Source organism: Pseudocercospora fijiensis, assembly GCF_000340215.1.
Source record: "Pseudocercospora fijiensis CIRAD86 unplaced genomic scaffold MYCFIscaffold_8, whole genome shotgun sequence".
NCBI lineage: Eukaryota > Fungi > Ascomycota > Dothideomycetes > Mycosphaerellales > Mycosphaerellaceae > Pseudocercospora > Pseudocercospora fijiensis.
The window spans coordinates 1755186-1777177 of NW_006921539.1; the positions used below are offsets into that span (position 1 = coordinate 1755186).

Genomic DNA, 21992 nt, shown 5'->3' on the forward strand with positions numbered 1-21992 from the left:
CAGCCCTTGCTAAACCTTGATTGTTACAGGTTCGACCGCACGAACAGCACGCGAGAATAGCGTGCACGAGAGGTGCAGTAGCCTTCGGCGAATTTAATCAAGGAACCGCTCCAAATGTTCTGGAACGTTGCAAGCAGCGTGGTCCTAGCTGTGTTTATGGGGTGCGCAAACTTCCTGGCAGGTGAGCGAGAGGTATTCGCAACATTAGCAGTACACACGACTTGATATTCAACGTTCGCAGTCTCTATTCACCAGATCTAGGATTCTCGACGCCACATCGAAAGCTGAAAGCAATCTTGGTACACAGTCTCCGCTTAGGGCTGGCTTGAGACATCCGCCACGTTCTCCAACTCCGATGTTCCCCACACGTTTGTGGCTCTTCTCAGAGTCTATTAAGACCACCAATCGCTCCCAAAAGCTTCTGTACGACGTTCAGCGACTACAGTCCTCTCTGCACACTCACCCAAACCAGAATTTGGCTCAGTCCCGCACGGTCGAATGTGGACTACCACGCATTGGAAAGTCTCCTCCGACTTCAGTGCTGCAAGGCTGGAAGCGATCTGCACTAGGTCGTGATTCCCTCTGCCTTCTAGGACCTCATTGGTGCAAACGAAGTGCAATCAGAAGTATAAGCACTTCGAGCCATCTGACCGTTGCAGCTCTACTGTACAAGCTCACTGGCATGGTATTGCTTGTATCACAGATAGCAACTTATTGTCTAACTGGACAGGGCAGGTAAGTGGTTGTCATCCGCACCGTTCTTCGACGCTGGTTGTCTTGGCTCTAGCCGAGGAATGCCATCGTCCGTAGATCGCGGCAGCTTTTCCCGAATCGTTTGAGCGGCGTCACTTGGGAACGATCTACAACTCTTGGAAACGCTTGTCGCCTACGCCTTATAGCAATGATGTGCAACAGATGTGCCGCTGCCAAGAACTATCAAAGATGGTCAGGCGAACACCGAATAGGAAAATTGAGCTGTGATGGTACAGATATGCGCCTCAGCAGATCATGTGCATCCTTACTAGTAGCTTCCGTCTGCAACCTGCACCTTCTTCGAACCAACCAGCTTTTCGGTGAGCCGCATTTGTCTCAAACGGGCATCTACGTTGGACGGTAAGGATCTCGACCATGCGCAGGTTCGGATGTGCGAAACCGTTTACGTCGCTACACCCGCAACTCTGTTCCGAGTGCCAGTGGCAGAGACGGCTGCAAGATGCGGACTGTCAATCTTCCAACACAACAGATTGCCACAAGCGAGACGGCACCATGATAACGGCATGGCGTCTCCAGACCAAACCCAGGACGGTAGAGGTGTCACGGACGGCCGTGTGCAAATGTGTGTAGGCAAGATAAGTATAAAGAGGTACAACAATTCCATCCTCAGCATCAATCATTAAGCAGCAATCAGCATTTCAGAGCAGTTTTTCCGTCGTCAAAGCAGTCTCCAGGACAGTTCTGAACATGCGTTCATTCCTCACTCTCCTCCTGGCAGTGCCAGCTGCATTTGCCGATGTAATCATCGACAAGAGGCAGACCCCGAATACCATTGCAGGCAAATGGATCGCTCGCGTCGACGAAAACTCGCCTCTAGCAACAGTTCTTCAAGCATTTCGAACTCTGGCTGCTATCACACCATCACACCAATACGAAATCGGCAGCTTCAAGGCTTTCGCCTTCGATGCCCCCGACTCATTATTGGCTTTGATCTCCACCGTTGGTGGTATCAAGTCCATTGAGCCTGATACCAAGGTCTTCGCTTCGGCTCCTGTGTCTATGAACCCTGATGAGCTCGTCAAGCGTGCTCTTACTCTCCAGAGCGGAGCAGAGTATGGCCTTGCTAGAATATCCCACAGAGCCAAGGGTCAGAGTGGTTACATCTACGATACCTCTGCGGGCGCCGGAACAACCGTCTACGTTATCGACACCGTACGTGCATGGCATTCGATCTGAATGAGGCTCCACTAATGACAATACAGGGTGTCTACACTCAGCACAGCGAATTTGGTGGTCGTGCGACGATGGGAGCCAACTTTGTTTCCGGAGAGTCCGCTACTGATGGAAATGGACACGGAACGCACTGCGCAGGCACCGTTGCTGGATCTACCTACGGTGTTGCCAAGAAGGCCAACATCATCGGCGTCAAGGTTCTTGGCTCAAACGGCTCTGGCAGCAACTCGCAAGTGCTCGCAGGTATCGACTGGGCTGTAAAGGACGCCCAGAACAAGGGTCTTGTTGGCAAGTCTGTCATCTCAATGTCTCTCGGCGGTAGCTTCTCCCAGCAATCCAACGATGCCGTCAAGTCAGCCACTTCTGCTGGCGTCTTCGCTGCCATCGCCGCTGGTAACGACGGGAAGGACGCTCGCAACTACTCTCCAGCATCCGAGACTTCTGCTTGCACTGTCGGTGCTACTGACAGTAACGATGCTAAGGCTTCTTTCTCCAACTACGGCCCAGTCGTCGATATCTTTGCTCCAGGTGTCAACATCAAGTCCTCATGGATCGGTTCTACTACCTCCACCAACACCATCTCTGGCACTAGCATGGCCACTCCTCACATCGCTGGTCTTGCTGCCTACCTCATCGCCCTTGAGGGTTCTCTCAGCCCATCCGCTCTTTGCTCACGCATTCAGGACTTGAGCACCAAGGATGTTATCACTTCCGCTGGCGCTCGCAGCCCTAACTACCTTGCCTACAACGGCAACGGCGCATAAGCCGAGGACGAGTGTTGTGACTACGACTGAGATATGGAATGATGAATTACGGATGACGGAAACGATGGTCGACAAGTTTTGGAAAAGCTGAACGAAGGACTTGGCTACATCGCCGAAAGCGATATTTCTCATGTAGATGAAACTTAAGCATACGGCGTTTATTAGAGCTCTATGAGCTCTGAATGGTTTGACTGCTACCGAACCGGCGCATCTCCCGTCTTCGTTTCAACCTCGAATCGCCTTTAGACTACCGTTTATCCGCCGCCACAGGAGACTGTACTTTCAAAACAATAGCAAGAACTTCGGGAGCTGGGCTCTAGGATCTTTTACTTACGCTTGTCGCCATCTCTATGTCGTTCCTCGAGCCGTTGTGGGTCACTTTTATAGAATCATGAGTATTTGCGTAGACTACCTAATATTGGACAACCAGGAGGACCAGAGATTCGATGCGCCACAAGATGAGTTCCTGGTGGCGAACAAGATGGCCTGAACCTTCGATTCGAGGCTTTGAACACACATCCTTCCTTGAGCTGTACAGTCTGGGTGTAGACCTGTGTGGCCCTCGGACTTGCACTTGTTGAGAAGACTAGAAAAGTACTAGTCGCCACGGCGTATGCGCATGTGGGTACCGCAAACGGATGCTTGACTGGCATATTTTTTGCTGTGTACACATTGCTTAGGAAAGCAGTGGGCTATGTCCGCCTCCCTATCCCTTTGCTAACACTTGTTAGCGCTCTGTAAGCTACAAACGCATTGCTTGTCGTTTGACCTATTATATCTTGTGTTAAGAACTGATCGACAATTCGCAAATGCGCTACTTACTAGTGCTTGGTATAGGAAAAGCTAAGTAATAGGGCACGGCAATCGGAAGCACAGCCACTACTCTCGTCGACACAGCTTGGGCTCTGAAGCTGTATACATCCAAAAGCTCCTAGTGCTTAGCAACTAGCGAGAGAGCTGCAATTACATTCATCTCCGGCTACCGCTGCGGAACCGATTGATGCGAGAACGGTAATAGTCGCAGCGACGCTGAGTATAGACCGCATAGTGTTCTTGCTGTTTTGCGATGTCGACTGTAGAGGACAGGTTGTGTTAGTGAATGCTAAGATCGATCGAAAGACAGTGATCGTAAGCACTATTTGTACTCGCAGTCTCGTATCCGGGAAAACAACACTTTACCCTTAATGTAATCCTCGATTCCTCGACGTAATAAAGTAGTAATGAAACTCACACTAGGATGGACCTCCTTACTAACAAGGCCGGTTATTGTCCTCCGTATAATAAAGTATCGTTCTATCCGTGTAGTGCTTGCCCTATTCTAATCTAGCGGAGAGAACAAATCAGATAACAGAATCCTGCTTTCTACCTGCTGGCCGCTAAGCCGTAGATAGTGCACTTATTAACGTAGCTAGGGCCTATATACACCCTCTTTCAAGAACCGAATGCCAGCGTCCCTGCGTCCGCCGCCCGAGTAGAAGATTGTAACTCAATACAGGCATAGAGTCCGATGTGGGTTGCCGCTACAGTCTGCTTCTCCTATTGGATAAAGCAGCAGCCGCAGGGGTCGGAGTTTCTTCTACAGGGTGTAGATAATTATGATAATACATAGCACCGAAACGTTGGAAGAGCCCCCGAAGAGGGTGTATGCTAACGGTTGGCAAATGCTACAGCCTACAGCGGCCTGTGACCCTATATTTAGTCGTTGTTTATTCACCTGTTCATTCACCAACCGTGAAACCGTTGCACAGATGCTTACATTTGTGCAACCAGGGAGTCAACTCGACACCAGCATCGTTAAGATTCGACGCCGCCGCAATGTCTCTTTTTGACCATCCATTGCCAAAGTACACAAGCCGATTACCTTGCTCGTTGCAATGCGGATAGCTGGAGTCCTCCCATCTCGGTTCTCTCCTCACAACATCGGCGTGCGCCGCACTCCCCGGCCAGAGACCACATATTCGTTCACCCTCCATACCACCATTGCACCACGAAGAGCAGTGTAAGCCCATGACGGTTCGCGGCAAGTATGATTCGCAGTATGCCGGATAATCTCTTACAGCCTCCTCAGTGGGCACGGTCATTCGGATGGCTTGCGTGGAGCCCTTTCGAAGGCCCTTGACCTACCGAGTGGCACAACATTGGTGCTAGCCCGGTACTGTTTGGACCTAGACTCGTGAACAAGTTCGGATAGCCTGCGGCGGCGAGACCAACACATGTGTCAGGAAGCCAGGATTGCACCCTCTGAAACTGACATTGTAACCAGCGCTACAGATCGAGCAATAAGATTGTTTTTATTCCAGCAGCTAACTATATAGCAGCCAGCTACTACCCTGTCTGCCATTCATTAACTGCTATAGAGGAGATACCCGGCACCGGCAGTTCGTTAAGGGAGTCGAACCCTTCTACTATCGCTCCCCTATATACTATCTTCCGTCGATAGTAATTAGTACCGCACCTACTTAATTTAAGGGAAGAGCGTGCGAGGACTAGAATACTACGCTACCTTAATCCTATATAATCCTTTCTAAATCTAACAACACTAAAGCCTAGAAGGGCCCTCTAGTAATATATACCTACTAAAGGATCCGAGGCTCCCGTCGGATCCTAACCTGCTTCGGTTCCTACCCCTAGAGTTACTTAAAGGTCCTCGCGTTGTACTTCTTTCCTATATACTTATTAGTTAAGTAGGCTATCCGATTAACGTAGACCTATTTCCTAATTAATGTCCTAAAAAACTCAACTGCCGTATCGATACGCTAATAGTTAACCGGCTTAGTAAAGGAGTATAATAGGTAACACTTCTACAAACCCTATACTAGAGCCTAGCTTAGTACGAGCTAGCGCCTTTTATCTAATCTACGGAGGTTTAGTAAAAAGGCGGTTAAGACTACTAGCCCGTCTAACGTCCTTACCTCTAGAACTTAAACCGAGGAGACTCTATACTATATTAAGTAGAACTCCTCCTAAACCGCCTTAGAGACCTTATAGTCTAGCTAAATATAGTTTAGGGAGAGATCCCTCCCGTCTACCGGGCACATCTACTATACCGGTTCGATCTATATAAGCTAAGAGCCCGATTAGACCTTTCTATATACGATCCGCTAGAGTAGGTTACCTGCCTTTAGCGTACCGTATAGGAGGCGGAGTAATTTCTAGAGGTCCTCTAGGTCTATTTTACATCCCGTTATTAACTTATATGCCTAGAGATACCTCTAAGTTAGCCTATTAAAGCTATATCCCTTTAGGCGCCTCGCAACGAAAGTCCTATACGCCGTAGCGAAGCCGACTTTGCTAAGCTTAGCCGGGTCGCTATAGGTTCTAAACTTGTATTTATAACGAGGCCGAGATCTCTAAGGTCTATCCCTCTTATTAAGTAGGGCCCGCTAATCCGTCGGTAGGGCTTTAATTAAGCCCCTAATAGCCTTACGGGCCCTATTAATGTTACTTCTACTAACAATTGTAGTAGGAATATTAGGGGCTCTTTTATTAGGGTCCTATACGTCCCCTAATAGCCGAGCCCCTATATTCTAGAGTAGCTTCTATCCCTTACTATTCTACCGCCTTGCCCCCGCCCTTAGTCCCGGAGAGATTAGGGGGTAGTAGAACAATGCGGTAGATAGTATATTATTACGAGTCTTCGGCGGGTCTATTACGATAATACAGTCCTCCTTAGTAAAGTTATAGAGTAAACTCTACCTTCTCTAGAGGTAACCTACCGAACCTAGAACCGCCTAAACTCGCGAAGAGAAGGCCTAGATCTAGGGGTTAGTAACTGCATTATTAATAGACTAGGTACTAGCGCATCCTACTAATACCTCGTTCGCTAGAGAGGCCTATACTAGACTAGGTCTAGTAGTAGCTCGCATTATAGTAGCAGTAACACTACTATTAATAATAGAGTTAATATCTATATAGCCTAAGCCGCCTTCCTTTCTCGCGTAGCAGGCTTTTAGGTTAGTAATCGTGTATCTCCGGCTATCCTATACTAGGCGATAGTACTCCTTTTCTAACGCCTTTCTCGTCGATATAGGGACTTTAAGGAACCTTATCGCGTATCGGAGTAAGGACATTATTAGGGCATTCGCTACTAACACTCTCCTTTTTAAAGATAGGTAATATTTTAACTATTAGGAGGCTACCGTTTCGAACTTGTCCTAGATCTTTACCTAGAAGTCCTTTAATTGTATATCGATATCTATCCCTACTAGGATCCCTAAGTGTTTATAGGGGTGCTCCGGAGAGACTACCTAGACACTAGGTAAAGCTAATAGTTAGATATTACCGATATAGAGGATGTATGATTTATCCTAGTTAACCTTTGCACCTAATGCTGCGGAGTATATATTAAGCGCTTTTATTAGGGCGTTTGCCTCTAATTAATTACGTAGAACTACCGCCGTATTATCTACATATATTATTAGCTTAATAACCTGTCCCTTCGTAAAGACCTTAGAAATCTCTTCTATTCTCTAGGTCCCTTAGGATAAGTTAGGCCAATCCCTTAATAGCTGCGATATAGAGAGGACAACTTATAGGGTTACCTTAGCGTACGCTATAGTAAACCTAAATCGAATCTCTAAGGAAGCCGTTTAAGTAAACCCGAGTACGTACATTAGAGTACAACAGCTTAATCTACCTAATAAACTAGTCTAGGAAGCCGAGTTTGCTTAATACCGCCTAAAGGAAAGTATAGCTAACTCTATCGTAGGCTTTCTCCTAATCTAGGAAGAGGATAGCGATAGGCTCTTTATTAATCGGGGGTCTATTGCCTCGAGGTCGATGTCGGTCGATTAGGAACTAAACTGTCCTAACATTGTCGTCAATTAAGCGCCCTAGTAAAAAGGCACTTTAATAGGGGCCGATAACATCCTTCAATACGTGTACTATCCTTTGTATAAGAACCTTAGTAAAGATCTTATAATCAACATTTATTATAGATAGCGGTCGGTAATTCTTTAGCTCCTCGGGAGAGCCCTTTTCCTTATAGAGAAGGGTAAGGATACCGTCTATCTATCCCTCTAGGAGCTCGTTCCTAACTATTATTTGCTTACTAACCTTAGCGATCCGGTAGGCAATTAGTAGCGGTTCTTGTTCTACTTTCCTATTAGTCCTAATTCGTACGGTACTCGGTTCTACGCGGATAAGAGCTTTGTAATACTTAGTAGGTAAGCTATTAAACCCCGGCGACCTCCCTACGGCTACTCTTTTAAGCGATAACTAAACCTTATCTATATAGTTAAGGTCGATATAGTCCTTTGCCGATTTCGTACTAATCCTCTTATCTAAACAGTTTAAGATCCTATCGCGGGCCTACCTAGCCGATAGCTTTTTAGTATACAACTCCTTATAAAACTATCCGGCAATAGCTAAGAGTTCCTTAGGTTTAGTTCGAACTATACCTTTATTGTCTAATAGGCTAGAGATATAGGTATACGTTATTGCCTTATATAAAGAGAAGAACTACTTAGTAGGCCGCTCTCCTAGTAGCAAGTGCTTAGCTAGGGCGTAGTAAGAGTAGTTCTTAAATTGCTACTTAGCGAGGTAACTTTCCTTTACCTCTATAGCCTCGATCCTAAGCTCTAGGTCTCGATCTACTACTTTAGACCTTCGCTTACTTATCAAAGTCGAGCGCTGCCTCGTCAAATTCCTAGAGAGCTTGCGTAATCGCTTATACCGCTCCTCTATTATTAGGCGAAGGCAGGCTTGAATGCCCGCTTTGTACTTAGGCTATTTACTAATAAGGTCCTTATAGGGTAACAGGACAAGAGCTTAGTAGTAGCTAGCTACTACCTATCTTTTGTCTAGTATTAATAGGTGTAACCGCTATCTTCCTAGTCCTCGTTTATTAGATTTAGGCCGTCCAATTTCAACAGATACCGCTTTATAGTCAGAAATCCCGCTATTTGATAGTATTCGCTATTAAGCTATCCTACTAAACTAGTTAGCCCGTACGTAAATACGGTCGATCCTCGATATCCCGGAGGATAGAACAAAATACGTAAATTCAATGCGGTTAGGATAGAGCTCTCTCTATCTATTAATAAAGTTAGTATTATTAGATCGCAGTTTACCTATAAATTGCTTTATAGCTAAGACTACCGAAACCCGACTAGGAGCCCCGCTCCTTCTATTAATGCCTAGGGAGCACTAGTTCTAGTCCCCTCTAACTATGTTATAGTTAATAGGTTCTACTAACTCACTTAATCTTATCGACGCTTAGTTAAAGTACTTAAGCCTCGGTCTAATGTTCGCTAGGGCGTATATATAGGAGACAGTAAATACGACCTCTTTATAGATTAACCTATAAACTAAAAGCCTCCTATCTAGGTCCGCGTAAAGGGGTAAGCCTTTAGCAAACGCAGTAGTAAAGCTATTAACTAGGATGCCTACGCCTCCTCTGTCCGCAACCGACGGGTTGTTAAGGAAGAGGATACCTAGGAATATTAGCTTATAATACAAAGACATTTTATTACTTAGGCGCGTATCCTAAAGCAATATAACATTAAACTAGCGGCTTCTTATAAACTTATAGACCGTACGAAATCTAGCGGGATTGCGTACCGAGTTAATATTCAAAGAGCAAATACGTACATTAAGTCCCTTTATAACTTAGGTTTAAAAGGCAGTATCGACTCGACCCCCTATTTATTCGTAAGAATAACTGTTTCTACCTCTAGACAGGCTAGGGTAGGGTAAGCCTTATTATAAACATTATAGGACTAGTTAAGCTTTGCCGCTACAAAGAGAGCTATAAATGGTTTAGTATGTCCTAGGTTAGCCTTCCCTAGGGGGATCTCAACCTATTAGATACTATAAACCCTATTAAAACAAAGAACAAATTGGCCTATACGGGCACTAAAGCCGACTTGCTGTTAGGGCCAAAGAGGCTATATGTGATTGGTATGTAACTAGGCCGAGTGAAGCTAGGGTCTCGATGCCTTAGGTAGGGCTTAGCGCTTAGCGTTAGGCTAACTCTCCTACCTTCCTCCCTCTCCTCCTAGATCCTTATCGAATACTAAACTGATTTACTACCACCCTATCTACCTGCTAATATAACCCTTCTTATACAGTATTCGATCTACCCTTTAAGGGTAGTAGCTAGATAGTCCTTATTTCAAGCTTTTAGCGGTATAGCTACGAAAACCATCGATTTAACTATATTACGCCCGAAGAACGGGACCTATACGTACTATTCTATCGAAACAACCGTACTAATTATCAAGTAAGGCCTTCTATACGGCCTATTATACTAAGTTAAGCATACTAAGCCGATATCTACTAATCCCGCTACATCCGTATCTTAGGGGCTAATAATACATTATTAGTGTCGCCCCTTACAATAGCCGGTTTATTACGAAACAACAACCGTGCTGCTGCTAGCAGCGCTAGCAACGACAACGCTAGTGGCACAGTCCCCGCTAAAGTGCCTGCTAAAGTACCTCCTACTAAAGAGCCTGCCGGAGAGCCTATTAAAGAAGAACCTACGATTCCAGGTAATAATCTAGAATTACCTGTTAACGACATTCTTAACAACATTGTCAATCGACGATATAGCTAGCTAGCCTTTAGCCCCTAGCTAGTAGCGAGACTTTAAGAAGCTACCTAAAACAGGCTTACTGCCCTACGTTAAGAATAACAGCTAAAGGATAATCTCCTCGAGATTCGCCGCCTATAGGAAGCCCTAACAACTACTGCTAGACTAGAACTAGTAGCAGTACCTTCTATTCAAAAGAAGGATGCTAAGCTTAAAGACTGTACCGTATTTGATGGCTCTAGCCGTAAGTAGTATAATGATTACATACGTGATTGTGAATTAAACTAGCGGAATGCACTAAGGGCCCTGCTAGACGACTATTCGCTAGTCGTCTATACTATGCAATACATTAATAGAGACCTAAAACGCACCTAGGATAACTATTTCGACTCCCTTACTAATTAGACCGCTGTTTAGTAGCAAGACTACAAGACTATTATACTAGACACCCTTAGAAACCCTATACTAAGGCAACAATATGCTTAGGACTAATACCTTCGAGCTAAACAAAAGACTAATCAATCGGCTCGCTTATTTAAGGCCTATTTAAAGACCCTTAAGGACGATTTACTAGCTAAGACCGACTCTATCTAGATTTCCGAAATACGCCCTAAATTGCGATAGGAATTAGTCCTTAAATTAGACCGCCGTCGTGTATTCGAACAGGCTAACCTAATACGCATTTAATTCATAGTCGAAGTAGAAACAGCCGAACGGGCTATTTAGCTCTAATAACGACTAGAATCGAGGATCCGACTAGCTAGTACTAACCGCGGCAATCGTAGTAGCCGCGGAGGAAACCAAGGTTCCTACTATAACAACAATACTAACAATAGGAACAGTAACAATAACCGTAGAAGAGGCCGTAGCCGCCGGCTATATAGAGGAGGCCGCGATAGGGGCCGTAGAAGGGGCTCGTATCCCTACAATGCTAACCGCTCTGCTAACAATAACAACAGCTACGGTAGTCTACTAACCGGGTTGAAGTGCTTCAACTGTAATAGCACTAGCTATCTACTAGGCTAATACGACAAACCTAAGGATTAGGCCCGAATCGACCGTACTACCGCTAAGCACCGTAAGCACCTTTTAGCCGCTAATACTACCCCTGTCAGTCCTTCGAAAAAAGAGTAAGCGCCGTACTAACTGTTAGCCTTATACGGCGTAAGACTATCGACATTATGCTAGCTATTATACGTACCTGTCTTATATCTAGGCGCGACACCAACTATAAGGCAAAGGTTATACTAGATCCCGGAAATTCAGTTAGTGCCCTTATTAGCTATCGCCTAGCTAAGCAATTAGACCTCCGACAACTGCCGAAAACTAACCTACTAACCCTTGCTTAGTTTAATAACGCTCGGCACTTAACCTATAGGGCCTACTATGTTCCTATAGTTCTAAAAGACAACCTCGGAAATAAACGCCTACTAAACTTTACTGCCTACGCGGTAGATATAGACAGCCTCCTATCCGACATTGTTATTAGCAACCCTATTCTTAAGTACTATACTATAGTTATAGACTTAGGCAGTCAACAATAGCGATTTAGAATCGCTAGGAAAGAGGACATTAAACATATCGATATTAGCGAGTATCCTAATAATATTAGGGTCCTGTTTATTAGCAACCTAATACTAGCCTCCGCCTTAGCTAATCCGACTGCTAACCTACTCGGTAGTAATAACGATGAACCTGTACCCCCTAATAGTATAGACCCTAATTAGCTCGAACGTATACTAGTGCCTATTCGAGAGACCTATATTAATGTATTCAAACATTACCTAGTATCGACATTGCCTATGTTTAAGGAGATAGATTATAAGATTGATATTATAGAGGGCAAGGAGGTTCCTTTTAGCCCCCTCTACAACCTTAGTAAGCGAGAGCTTGCTGTATTGCGTAAATACCTAGAGGAAAACCTAGCTAACGGCCGCATTCGGTATAGTAACAGCCCTACTAGTGCCCCTATCCTGTTCGTACTAAAGAAGGATAGTAGCCTACGCCTCTATATCGATTATCGTAGACTTAATACTATTACTATTAAAGATCGCTGTCCACTTCCTCTTATTAATAAGACCCTCGACCGCCTTTCTAGTACCTACTACTATACTATACTAGACATTAAGGATGCATACTATCGCATTTGTATTCGCAAGGGCGATAAATAGAAGACAGCCTTTCGTACTCGCTATAGCTATTTTAAGTACTTAGTTATACTATTTGGGCTAGCTAATGCCCCTGCTACATTCTAGTCCTATATTAATCGGGCCCTATTAGGCCTATTAGATTACCTCTGTATAGTTTACCTAGATAACATCCTAGTTTATATACACTCTCCTAACATTGCGGAATACTAGGCTATAGTCCGCAAGGTACTCGATCGCCTAAGGGCCTATAGCTTGTATTACAAGCCTTCTAAATGCACCTTTGCTGCTAAAGAGGTGTTATTCCTCGGCTTCCTCGTGTTAACTAAGGGTATTAAGGCTAATCCTAATCGGATCAAAACTATTACTAAATAGCCTATTCCTACGTTAATTAAGGAGCTGTAGTCGTTCCTCGGTTTTGCTAACTTCTATCGCCGATTTATTAAGGGCTATTTACGGTATGTAATGCCCCTAACTGAGCTTACTAAAACCAAGGCCAACCCGACTAGGGAGTTTAAATAGACTAACAAGGCGCGAGCCGCTTTTGACGGTTTAAAGCAGCGCTTTACTAAAGTCCCCTTATTGCACTATTTCGTACTAAGCAAATAGATCCGCATTAAGACTAACGCTTTACAGTTTGCTATATTAGCTATTATGTTACAATAGGCTAATAACAATTACTAGCACCCGATTGCCTTCTTCTCGAGGAAGATAATTAATGCTAAGCGTCGCTACGAGACCTACGAGTAAGAGCTCTTAGCTATTGTCGAGGCCTTTAAGTATTAGAGGCATTACCTCGATAGGGCCTAATATACGATATAGGTCTATACAGACTATAACAACCTCCGTAGTATTACTAAGGTTACTAGAGTTATAGGTCGACAGGCTAGATAGGCCGTCTACCTCGCTAGGTTTGATTTTAATATATTACATCGGCTAGGCGTAAGTAACCCTGCTAATAGCCTATCGAGGCGACCTAATTACGACAGCGGGACTTAGTAATCCATTAATTTATTGTTTCCAACCCTATAGCATAAGATTGCTATAGCCCGTATTGTTAATAAGCAAGCGTAGGATAAGCGGCTTACCGGACTCCGCGACGGCTTAAAGCATGTTAATGCTCTTGCTATATTAATAGTACGTATTAAGGCAAGGGCTAAGGATACAGATAGGAGAAGTTATAATAACTCCCTAGTCGATATCGCTATATATAGTAATAGCGATTAAAGCACTAATACAGTTGATCCGGCTACTAGTACTACTAGATACATATAGTACGTACTACGCAAGATAGCGAGGGTGCTGTTAAGCGAACTTGTAGAAGGGGATAGACGAGCGTTTATAGATAAGCTGTTACGTGCTTAGTAAAGGGACGCTTTTACTACTGCTCGTATAGATTAGCTTAGAAGTGGCCGTAAGATTAGATCTAGTAAGAATTAGTCGATCGATGCTAATAGCCATTTACGCTATAAGGGCAGGCTCTATGTCCCTGCCGAGCATTCGATCCGATAAGAGCTTCTTAAGCGACACTATAATAGTAAGCTTGCCGGTTACTATAGTATAGAGAGGTCGTACGAGTTACTATCGCGCACATACTACTAGCTAAATAGTAAGCGGGATATAAAGGACTACGTAAACATGTATGCCGTGTGTTAACGTATTAAGGCACTAAAACATTAGCCTTTTAGCGAGTTGTCCTTATTACTAATCCCTTACAAGCCATTTGTAGAGCTTATAATAGACTTTATTACAGGCCTTCTACCTGCTAAACGTAGGGGCAGTAAGGACATCTTCGATGCTATCCTTGTTATAGTAGATCGGTTTACTAAAGGCGCTCGATATATCCCGGCACGGAAGGATTAGACTGCTATTAACATAGTAGAGGCTCTATAGAGCAATATCTTCTATACCTATTAGGGAACCCCTAAGGGGATAGTCTCTAACCGGGGCACGACATTTACATCCTATTATTAGAGCGAGATATGCCTATAGCTAAGACTAAAGTATCGGCTATTAATAGCCTTCTATCTATAGACTAACGGTCAAATAGAGAGGCAGAATGCTACCCTATAGCAGTACCTGCGCAGTTACATTAACGAGAACCCTAACGACTAGGTTAACCTCCTACAGCCTGCAGAATTCGTATATAACAACAGTGTACACTCATCTACTAAGGTTTCGCTATATATAGCTATAATAGGTTAGAACGCTGCTATACTACAAGACCCCCTGTCGCTCGAGGCCGAGCGCAAGGAAAGGGAAGCGCGTTAAGTACCCGAAACACTAGCGGCTATTAAGAGGGTTTAAAAGATGCGAGAGATTCACGCTAAGTTAGCTAACAAACTAGCAAAGGCCTAGGCATATTAGAAGGCCTACTATAACAAACACTATACGCTAATAACTTTCAAGTAAGGCGATATAGTTATGCTAAGCACTAAGAACCTCCGTATCCGCAAACACCTATTACCTAATAGCAAAACAAGGCCTAAGCTCGCACTAAGATACATTAGTCTATTCCGTATTCGAGAAGTTAAGGGCTCCTCCGTATAGGCCTATTAGTTATAGCTTCCTCCTTATTATACTATCTATAATACCTTCTATGTATCCCTCCTTAAGCTATATTACCTACGCGAGGGGGATAAAGCCCCTACTAAACACGAAGACATACTAGCGGATAGTGAAGAGCTATAGTCTGTAGAACGTATCCTAAAGCACCGGACTAGGCAAGGCAAGAAGGAGTACCTACTAAGATAGTAAGGCTATTCACTAGAATAGGACTTATAGGAAGCTAAAGACTCCTTTAAGGACATAACCGAGTTATTGGATAAGTATTAGACTAGCGTAAAGAACAAGAAGAAGGCTAAAAGCTTATAATGTTACTACTAAGGCCTAGGATTAATGCTACCCCCGGGGTGCTATTAGCTAACTAATTAGAAGCAAGCAATTGTTAGTAACAAAGGACAATAAGACTATACTACTATAGTAAACGCGCACCGAGTGTCAACAAGCGCGCTACGACGCGTTAACTAATTGCCTACTCTTTTAAGGATTCTACCTCTTTACTAACGCGCCCTATAGGTCCCCCTCTTATTCCCTTATTCCGTCGAGGCCTCGAGGCCTAGGCAATCGTCGCGGCCGGCGTAGCCGGCGCGGCTATATTAGTAACAGTGTTGCGGGGTGTGTTACTGTTTAAGAAAGGAAGGATACCGCTATATTAGTGACGGTATTGCCGAGTTGTTGTTAGTTAAAGAAGGTAAAGTTAGCGCTAAGACGACTAGCGCTACTATTGTCAACATTACTTGCTATTGTCGCTACGCCTATAGACACAACCTTACCTACACTACGAGCCTAAGGCACCTTTAATCAAAACTTTAATCAAAGCTTTAAGCCTATTAAAGGTTTAATTAAAACTTTAAGGCTAAGTTAAAACTTTAACTAAGTCAAAAGATTAAGCGACTAATAGACTAACTAAGGGCAAAACTATAGAGCTAAGCTAGCCGGGGTCGATCTTGCGGACAATAGGTTACTCCTCGATCTATCTAACCCTTTAAGTAAGGCGAACCTCTACTACTGCACTTATAATAGCCTTTACCTATAGAAACTAGACGAGCTGTGTTTTTTTTAAAAGATAAGATAAGATTGACAATTGAAGGCTGCTAAACCTAACTAATTGGGGCTAGCGAAACTACGAACAATAATAGCCCTCGTAATAATAAGAATAATCCCTCGGAACGGACAACCCTCGGAAGCGGACATTTCTAGGTCTTTTAAGAGTAGACGTAGAGAACTCGGTACGACATTACTTAGAACGGGGGCAGTGCTATAATATCCCGTATACCTACCTATTATAGTAGGGAAGGTACGCTCGTATTGTAATTGGTCGATAGTCCTCAATTCTTATAGCTTTATATCCCTTCACTTTATTATATATAAGGATAGCGCAGTTAGAGTTGTATATTGTATTGTTTAGAGGTAAGGTTTGATATAGTTATATAATTAGGTAGTTAAGTGTTCAATTTAGCGCGGCTAAGCAGCTTGTTAGACTTGCTAAGTTAGCGGCAATAGAGGTCGGGATTAGAATATAGGCAGGCTACGAGGGCGCGGCCTTTAAAAGGGAAGCGTGTATTAGGGCTAAAGAGGCTATACGTAATTGGCATGTGACTAGGCCGAGTAAAGCTAGGGTCTCGATGCCTTAGGTAGGGCTTAGCGCTTAGCGTTAGGCTAACTCTCCTACCTTCCTCCCTCTCCTCCTAGATCCTTATCGAATACTAAACTGATTTACTACTACCCTATCTACCTACTAACATAACCCTTCTTACACTTACTAACCTAACTAAAAGGAGATATCCTTTAGACGCTCTTTAAGGCTAGCAATTGTAGTAGCAATTAGGTAACTACTCGAGGGCGGGGCGTTCTTATAGTAGAATATCCTAGGTCCGCTAGTCTAAAACAGACTAACCTCTATCCGATAACTATTATAGTTAAAGTCTTTCCCTAACGCTCTCCGGGCGTCCTTAACTCGGTATAAACCGATAACAAAGCCCCCTACCTAGTATACCGCCTCCTCGATCCTACCGACTAGTACTATACTAGATCGAAAAGCCGCCTTAATAAAAGGGTGTAGTCGTTTAGGCGGGTCGTCCGATAGAGCGGACGGCTACCTAATAAATAGGTGCCTTCTATTAGTATACTAATAAGCCGTATTATCTAAAAGACTACTCGAAACGTTCTTCGCCCTTATAGACGTTTTAGTAAGAGTAGCCTTTAGCTTATAAATAGCCGGTATTAGTCGGGCCGTAGTAGAGCTAGCGGCCCTAGAGGAGCTCGATCCTAAGACAGACGTCTCTAATAAGGACTGCGTAACGTCCTTAACATTTAAAGAGCGACTGCGGCTCTTAGAGTAGGCCTTCTAGGGCCTATCCTTCGGTACTTTACTTTTCTTCCTCGGTACTTCTACTTAAGAGGAGCCTACTATTAAAGGCGTAGTTCCCCTCTTTCGTCTAATTAGTAACGGCTTAAAAGCAGAAGCGTTAGGGGTTAACGGGCGCGGCGTCGGTTAGGTAGCAGCTTAATTATTAACCTCTATTTTACTAGAGATTAGTTTACTGCTAGGGCAGTCGGCCGGGAGGTGCTCTAGGCTCGTATACCTATTACGTCTATATAGCCGAGTTAGAGCCTTACTATTAGAGCCTTCGGTAGCAATAGTTTTAGCTCTCTTAGCCTTATTAGCCTCCCGCTTCTCCTTCTTCTTACTCTTCCGTTCCTTCTTTGCGGTACGTTAGTCCTCGACCTTTTAGGGCTTATCGGCCTAATCCCCTAGATCTTAGCGCGCTATCCTTAAGAAACTTGCTACGAAGGCATTAGTCTCTAACTATTTACTCGGACTTAGAGTAGCGTCTAAGTCGTTCGCGGACTTACTATTACTAGTAGTATCTAGCTAATTCTCGCGTAAGCGTCTACTAGCTTCCTTAGATAGACTAGTAACTAATAAATTCGATAAAGATTGTTAAATACTCGAAGGCGGGCGTAAAGTATAGCTAAGGCTAGGTCTTACGTTACGAGAGTGTTCTATTATCTTTATTAATACAACTTTAGAGGCTTTTAGGCGATTCTACCGTCGCTAAGGGGTACTGCTAACCCTAATTTCGGTACCCCTTTCGGACGCCCCTAAAAATCTCTTTACTAGGCCCCTCCTATTATAGCTAGTATTGCCGCTACCGCCGCTATACCTATACCGCGGAGGAGGAGAAAAGGGAAGGAGAGTAGGCCTTAAAGGGCCTCTAGACGCTCCTAAGGGCTCTAGTCTAGTAGGCTTCCGTCGGGGGGTTTATATATAAAGAGCCATTTAGCTAGCGTATTATCCGACCCTCTTAGATAGGCCTAGAGGTTGTAAGTACTAAGAAGGTCCGCTATATATCCCTTAGGTTCTCCGCGCAAAGGCGCTCTTCGTGAAACCGATTACAATAGCAGTATATAGCCTGCTATTGTCCTCTCGGCGCCACTAAATAGTGAAGAATCACTAAAGGTGCCCACCGAAGGGCAGCGCTGCAGATCACAGCGTCGACTTCTCGATTCACGCCATTCTTTTTCTCGATCCCGCTCTGATGCCTCCAGATAGCCGGGCGCAGGAGTCAAGCCTCTGCAATTGGGATCAAATGCTAGGATGATGTTCTTGATCAGGTGTCTTTCGCTGCTAAATTTGCAGTGTTGTTGTGTGGTCCTTGCGCTGTCACGTGTGTAGTTATATAAGCCACCACGCCAAACCTCTCCTTCTTCTTTCACTCACACACCCTTCAGCCATAGCCAACGATCCTGAATTCCTCCCGAGAAGCCACGATGAAAAGCACATCGATCGCGATGGCAGCAGATTTCGACGCCCGCGAGTCTCATTTCCACATGAGAAACGTGCTCAGTAAACATGCTCAAAATGCACTCATTCAATCTCGTCACGTGTACGGAATGAAGACCATCCCAGTTGGACATCAAAGTACATAATAGCACGCGCGTGTCACTCTTTACTTACCGCGACTCGCTAGAAACGCTTGACGTGCGGTTGCATACTACTTACTCATTTGACAGAACCTAGACGGCAGACCACAACATACAAACTCAAAGACCAGTCCTATGACAAGAATAATCGGCCGAGATGGACTAGAATCTTGATAGGAGACACACCTCTCCGAAGAAATACATAATGTGCAACGGCTCATCCTCCCGCCCATCCCAAGGCGGAACAATCGCAATCCTAAAACCCACCCAACCATCCTCACACCACCACGAACTCTCATTACGACTCATCAACACCGACTCAGAAAGCCAAACGACGGCCATCGTCCATGGCCTGAACGGCGGAGGCCACTTCATAGTCCATCGTGACGGTGATCTGACGTCTCAGCAACCGCTAGACGCATCAGTACTGCACGAATTCCAAGTCACGAAGGACGAATTCCTGGCGCCGAGAATGGATTTGGGAGTTGGAGGGGATGGGGTTATTGGAAGGAGGGTGTCGTTGATTCAAAATCAAATCTTGGTTGGGCAGGGGATAATTGGATGGAATTGAAGCGATTGAGGAACGAAGTTGATTGTTCTTAGCGAGGGTTTTTTGGTGTTTGAGGGTTGTTCAGGTTCCTGAAGTAAATGATCGAGATGCTTGAGCCAACACGCTGTGCTGCACTTGTTACCACAAGCGACTTTTGTGAATCTATCGATGATTTGGGTAGAGTACTGTACAGTGTATATACACCTGTGTCTAGGGATCTAATCTCACCCGTCATCTATGGCTTTATTTTTTGTCTTGCTGCCGCACGAGTCTACGAGGATTTATCTCTAACTCCCTTAATAGCTTCTCGCATTTCTGATTTGATTCGCGTCACCGTGCCGACGCCACCGTACATCATTGCAGTGTAAATTTGGCAGACGCTTGCTCCTGCATTTAGAATCTCCAAGCACTGCTCGCCGTTGGTGATGCCGCCAGAGGCGAAAATGACTTTTGAGGCTGGAGAAAAGCTTGGAGCTGATGCTTGTGAGGAGACCTTCGAAGCGACTTTCTTTACAGCTTCCGTGGGCTTCTCAGCAGACTCGATGACTTTCTTGACCGCGCCTTCAGCAGCCTCGCGAGGAGAGCTCGCTTTGCCTTCTGTCGTTGGCAGGATGTTAGGCGACGACCCAGCGACTGGATGTGACTCAGAGGCTTTACCAACGCTCTTGGTTGGCTGTGTGGGCTCCGACAGGTGTCTATCCGGTATCTGAACAAGAGGCTGCTTGCTTTCTTGCTCGGCTTCAGAAGTCATGGGTTTCAGTCGCTGCTGATCACGCGTGACAGTCTCGTCAACACTCTTGTCCTTGTCCTCCACCGGCTCCAATACACTTTGCACTTGCTTTTGTATTTGACTTGAGTCTCGAGCATCCTCTTGTGGGCCTTGATCGAGATTTATGCGATATCTCTTCACGAGATCGAGAGTACGCTTGAACATCTGCGGGCCAGAATAGCCACCCACTTCTGTAAGCGTCGCTGCCTCCTTCACAGGTATGACATATCCTTGAGGCAGTGGGTCGGGTCGTTTCTTGGTTGTGTTGCCAACTATAACTCCGTCTACACCCGAAGCCCAGACTGCTGAGCAAATACCTTCAATCTGTGAGTCGGTATCTTCGTCCGGCGACACCTTGACCATGACGGCCGGCTTAGTCTTTCGGTCTACAGACTTGGCAGCGTCTACTACAGCAGACAAAATGGCAGTCAATGGAGCAGTAGCTTGTAGATCTCGGAGTCCTGGCGTGTTGGGCGACGACACGTTCACAACCAAGACGTCAGCGTATTTGGCAAGATGGTCGACACAGAAGACGTAATCTCTTGCGACCGCTGCAATATCGGCATCTGGAGTTGTCTTGTTCTTCGCGATTTGAACAGCCAGTAGCTTTCCTGGTACAAGACTGCCAGGAGGGACACCGGCCTCGCCATCGAGAACCAGCTTCTCCGAGTCAGGGCCCAGCCCAAGGCCGCTGGCATACGCAAAGTGCCGTACCCGTTCACGAAGCTGTGCTGCGACATGGGCTGCTCCTTCAGAGTTCAAGCCGTACCTGTTGATCAAGGCGTTCTGGCTAGGGATTCTAAACACTCTGGGCTTCGGATTGCCCAGCTGCGGTAGTGGCGTGGTGCCTCCAACTTCTACGACTGCAGGTCCCAATGCCATGAGCGCATCTGGAATTTCAGCATCTTTGTCGATGCCCGCGGATGTTCCCAGTGGGTTGTGGAGAACATGGCCAAATACTTCCACCTTCAAATCTCCGAGCTCTTTATCTTGGTTGCCTCGTTCCCGAATGTGAAGATTGAAGTCATAAAGAGCTTTGATGTAGCGAACGCCAGCATGATGCGCATCCTCTGCATCCGAGTAGACAAGCCTTATGAGAGGGACGACAAAGTATTGATGTAGGCTGGCGCGGGTATCGGTGATGTAGAGGTAGCCGAAGGAGAGCAAGAGCACCAGCCCAGTGCCATAGATGTACGCTATCAGCCGTGATCCAGTATTTGCTGTGCCAACAGCAGCCTTGGTCGCCGCCGTCTTTGCCTGTTCAGTTGTGGACTGGTATCGTTTTTGCGAGCGCAGGAGGTGTGCTATTCGCGGAGGCTGGTGCGCTCTGAGGGAGTGGGAGTCTGAGGAGAGCTGGCGGTGCCATTGGCGCTGCACGCTTCGCCATTGCGCGCGACTGAGTGCAGAGGATTGCCGCAAAAGCTGTGTCGACGCACCAAACAGCCTCTGCGTGGCCAGCATCGTCGTACGCAGCTTGACAAGGTGGTGATGGAGCTGGACCAATTCCTGGCCGACCTCTGACCTCACTTTCGGATGCACGGGCCGCCATCAAGCCGACACGCCGATCCCTGCGCACTCACCACCACCTGCTTCCATCCATCCTTCCTTCGTACAATGATATATCGCATGTCATCATTGGCATACATGTATTTTCCGGCTAGGCCCATGTATGACCACAATGCTTGTGGCCGAACGAATCATCGCCATGAATTACTCTGAACACCCCATATCTCTCAAAGCGCCACGAGTGTCCAGCGCTGAACAGCAATGCGATCAGCATATCAGCATCCTC

The 21992-nt window shown here is 45.5% G+C and overlaps 4 protein-coding genes across 4 annotated transcripts; 2 read left to right on the forward strand and 2 right to left on the reverse strand.

The window, feature by feature from the left end:
* Positions 1 to 1461: 1461 nt before the first annotated feature.
* MYCFIDRAFT_35047 (uncharacterized protein) lies at positions 1462 to 2711 on the forward strand (the record flags this gene model as incomplete). The annotated part of the gene is made up of 2 exons (XM_007931481.1): positions 1462 to 1926; positions 1977 to 2711. The coding sequence occupies 2 exons, from the start codon at positions 1462 to 1464 to the stop codon at positions 2709 to 2711; spliced, it is 1200 nt and encodes a 399-aa protein (XP_007929672.1).
* A 1826-nt stretch (positions 2712 to 4537) lies between these two features.
* MYCFIDRAFT_7885 (uncharacterized protein) lies at positions 4538 to 4831 on the reverse strand (the record flags this gene model as incomplete). The annotated part of the gene is made up of 1 exon (XM_007931397.1): positions 4538 to 4831. A coding segment is annotated over one exon (294 nt), but the record flags the coding sequence as incomplete, so codon positions are not given.
* Positions 4832 to 18929: 14098 nt separating this feature from the next.
* MYCFIDRAFT_212209 (uncharacterized protein) lies at positions 18930 to 19679 on the forward strand. Its single transcript, XM_007931930.1, has one exon. It carries the CDS (start codon positions 19087 to 19089, stop codon positions 19450 to 19452), a length of 366 nt encoding a protein of 121 aa, XP_007930121.1. The 5' UTR covers positions 18930 to 19086; the 3' UTR covers positions 19453 to 19679.
* A 23-nt stretch (positions 19680 to 19702) lies between these two features.
* Positions 19703 to 21661, reverse strand: MYCFIDRAFT_190321 (uncharacterized protein; the record flags this gene model as incomplete). The annotated part of the gene is made up of 3 exons (XM_007931931.1): positions 19703 to 19905; positions 20284 to 21396; positions 21637 to 21661. The coding sequence occupies 3 exons, from the start codon at positions 21659 to 21661 to the stop codon at positions 19703 to 19705; spliced, it is 1341 nt and encodes a 446-aa protein (XP_007930122.1).
* Positions 21662 to 21992: the final 331 nt, after the last annotated feature.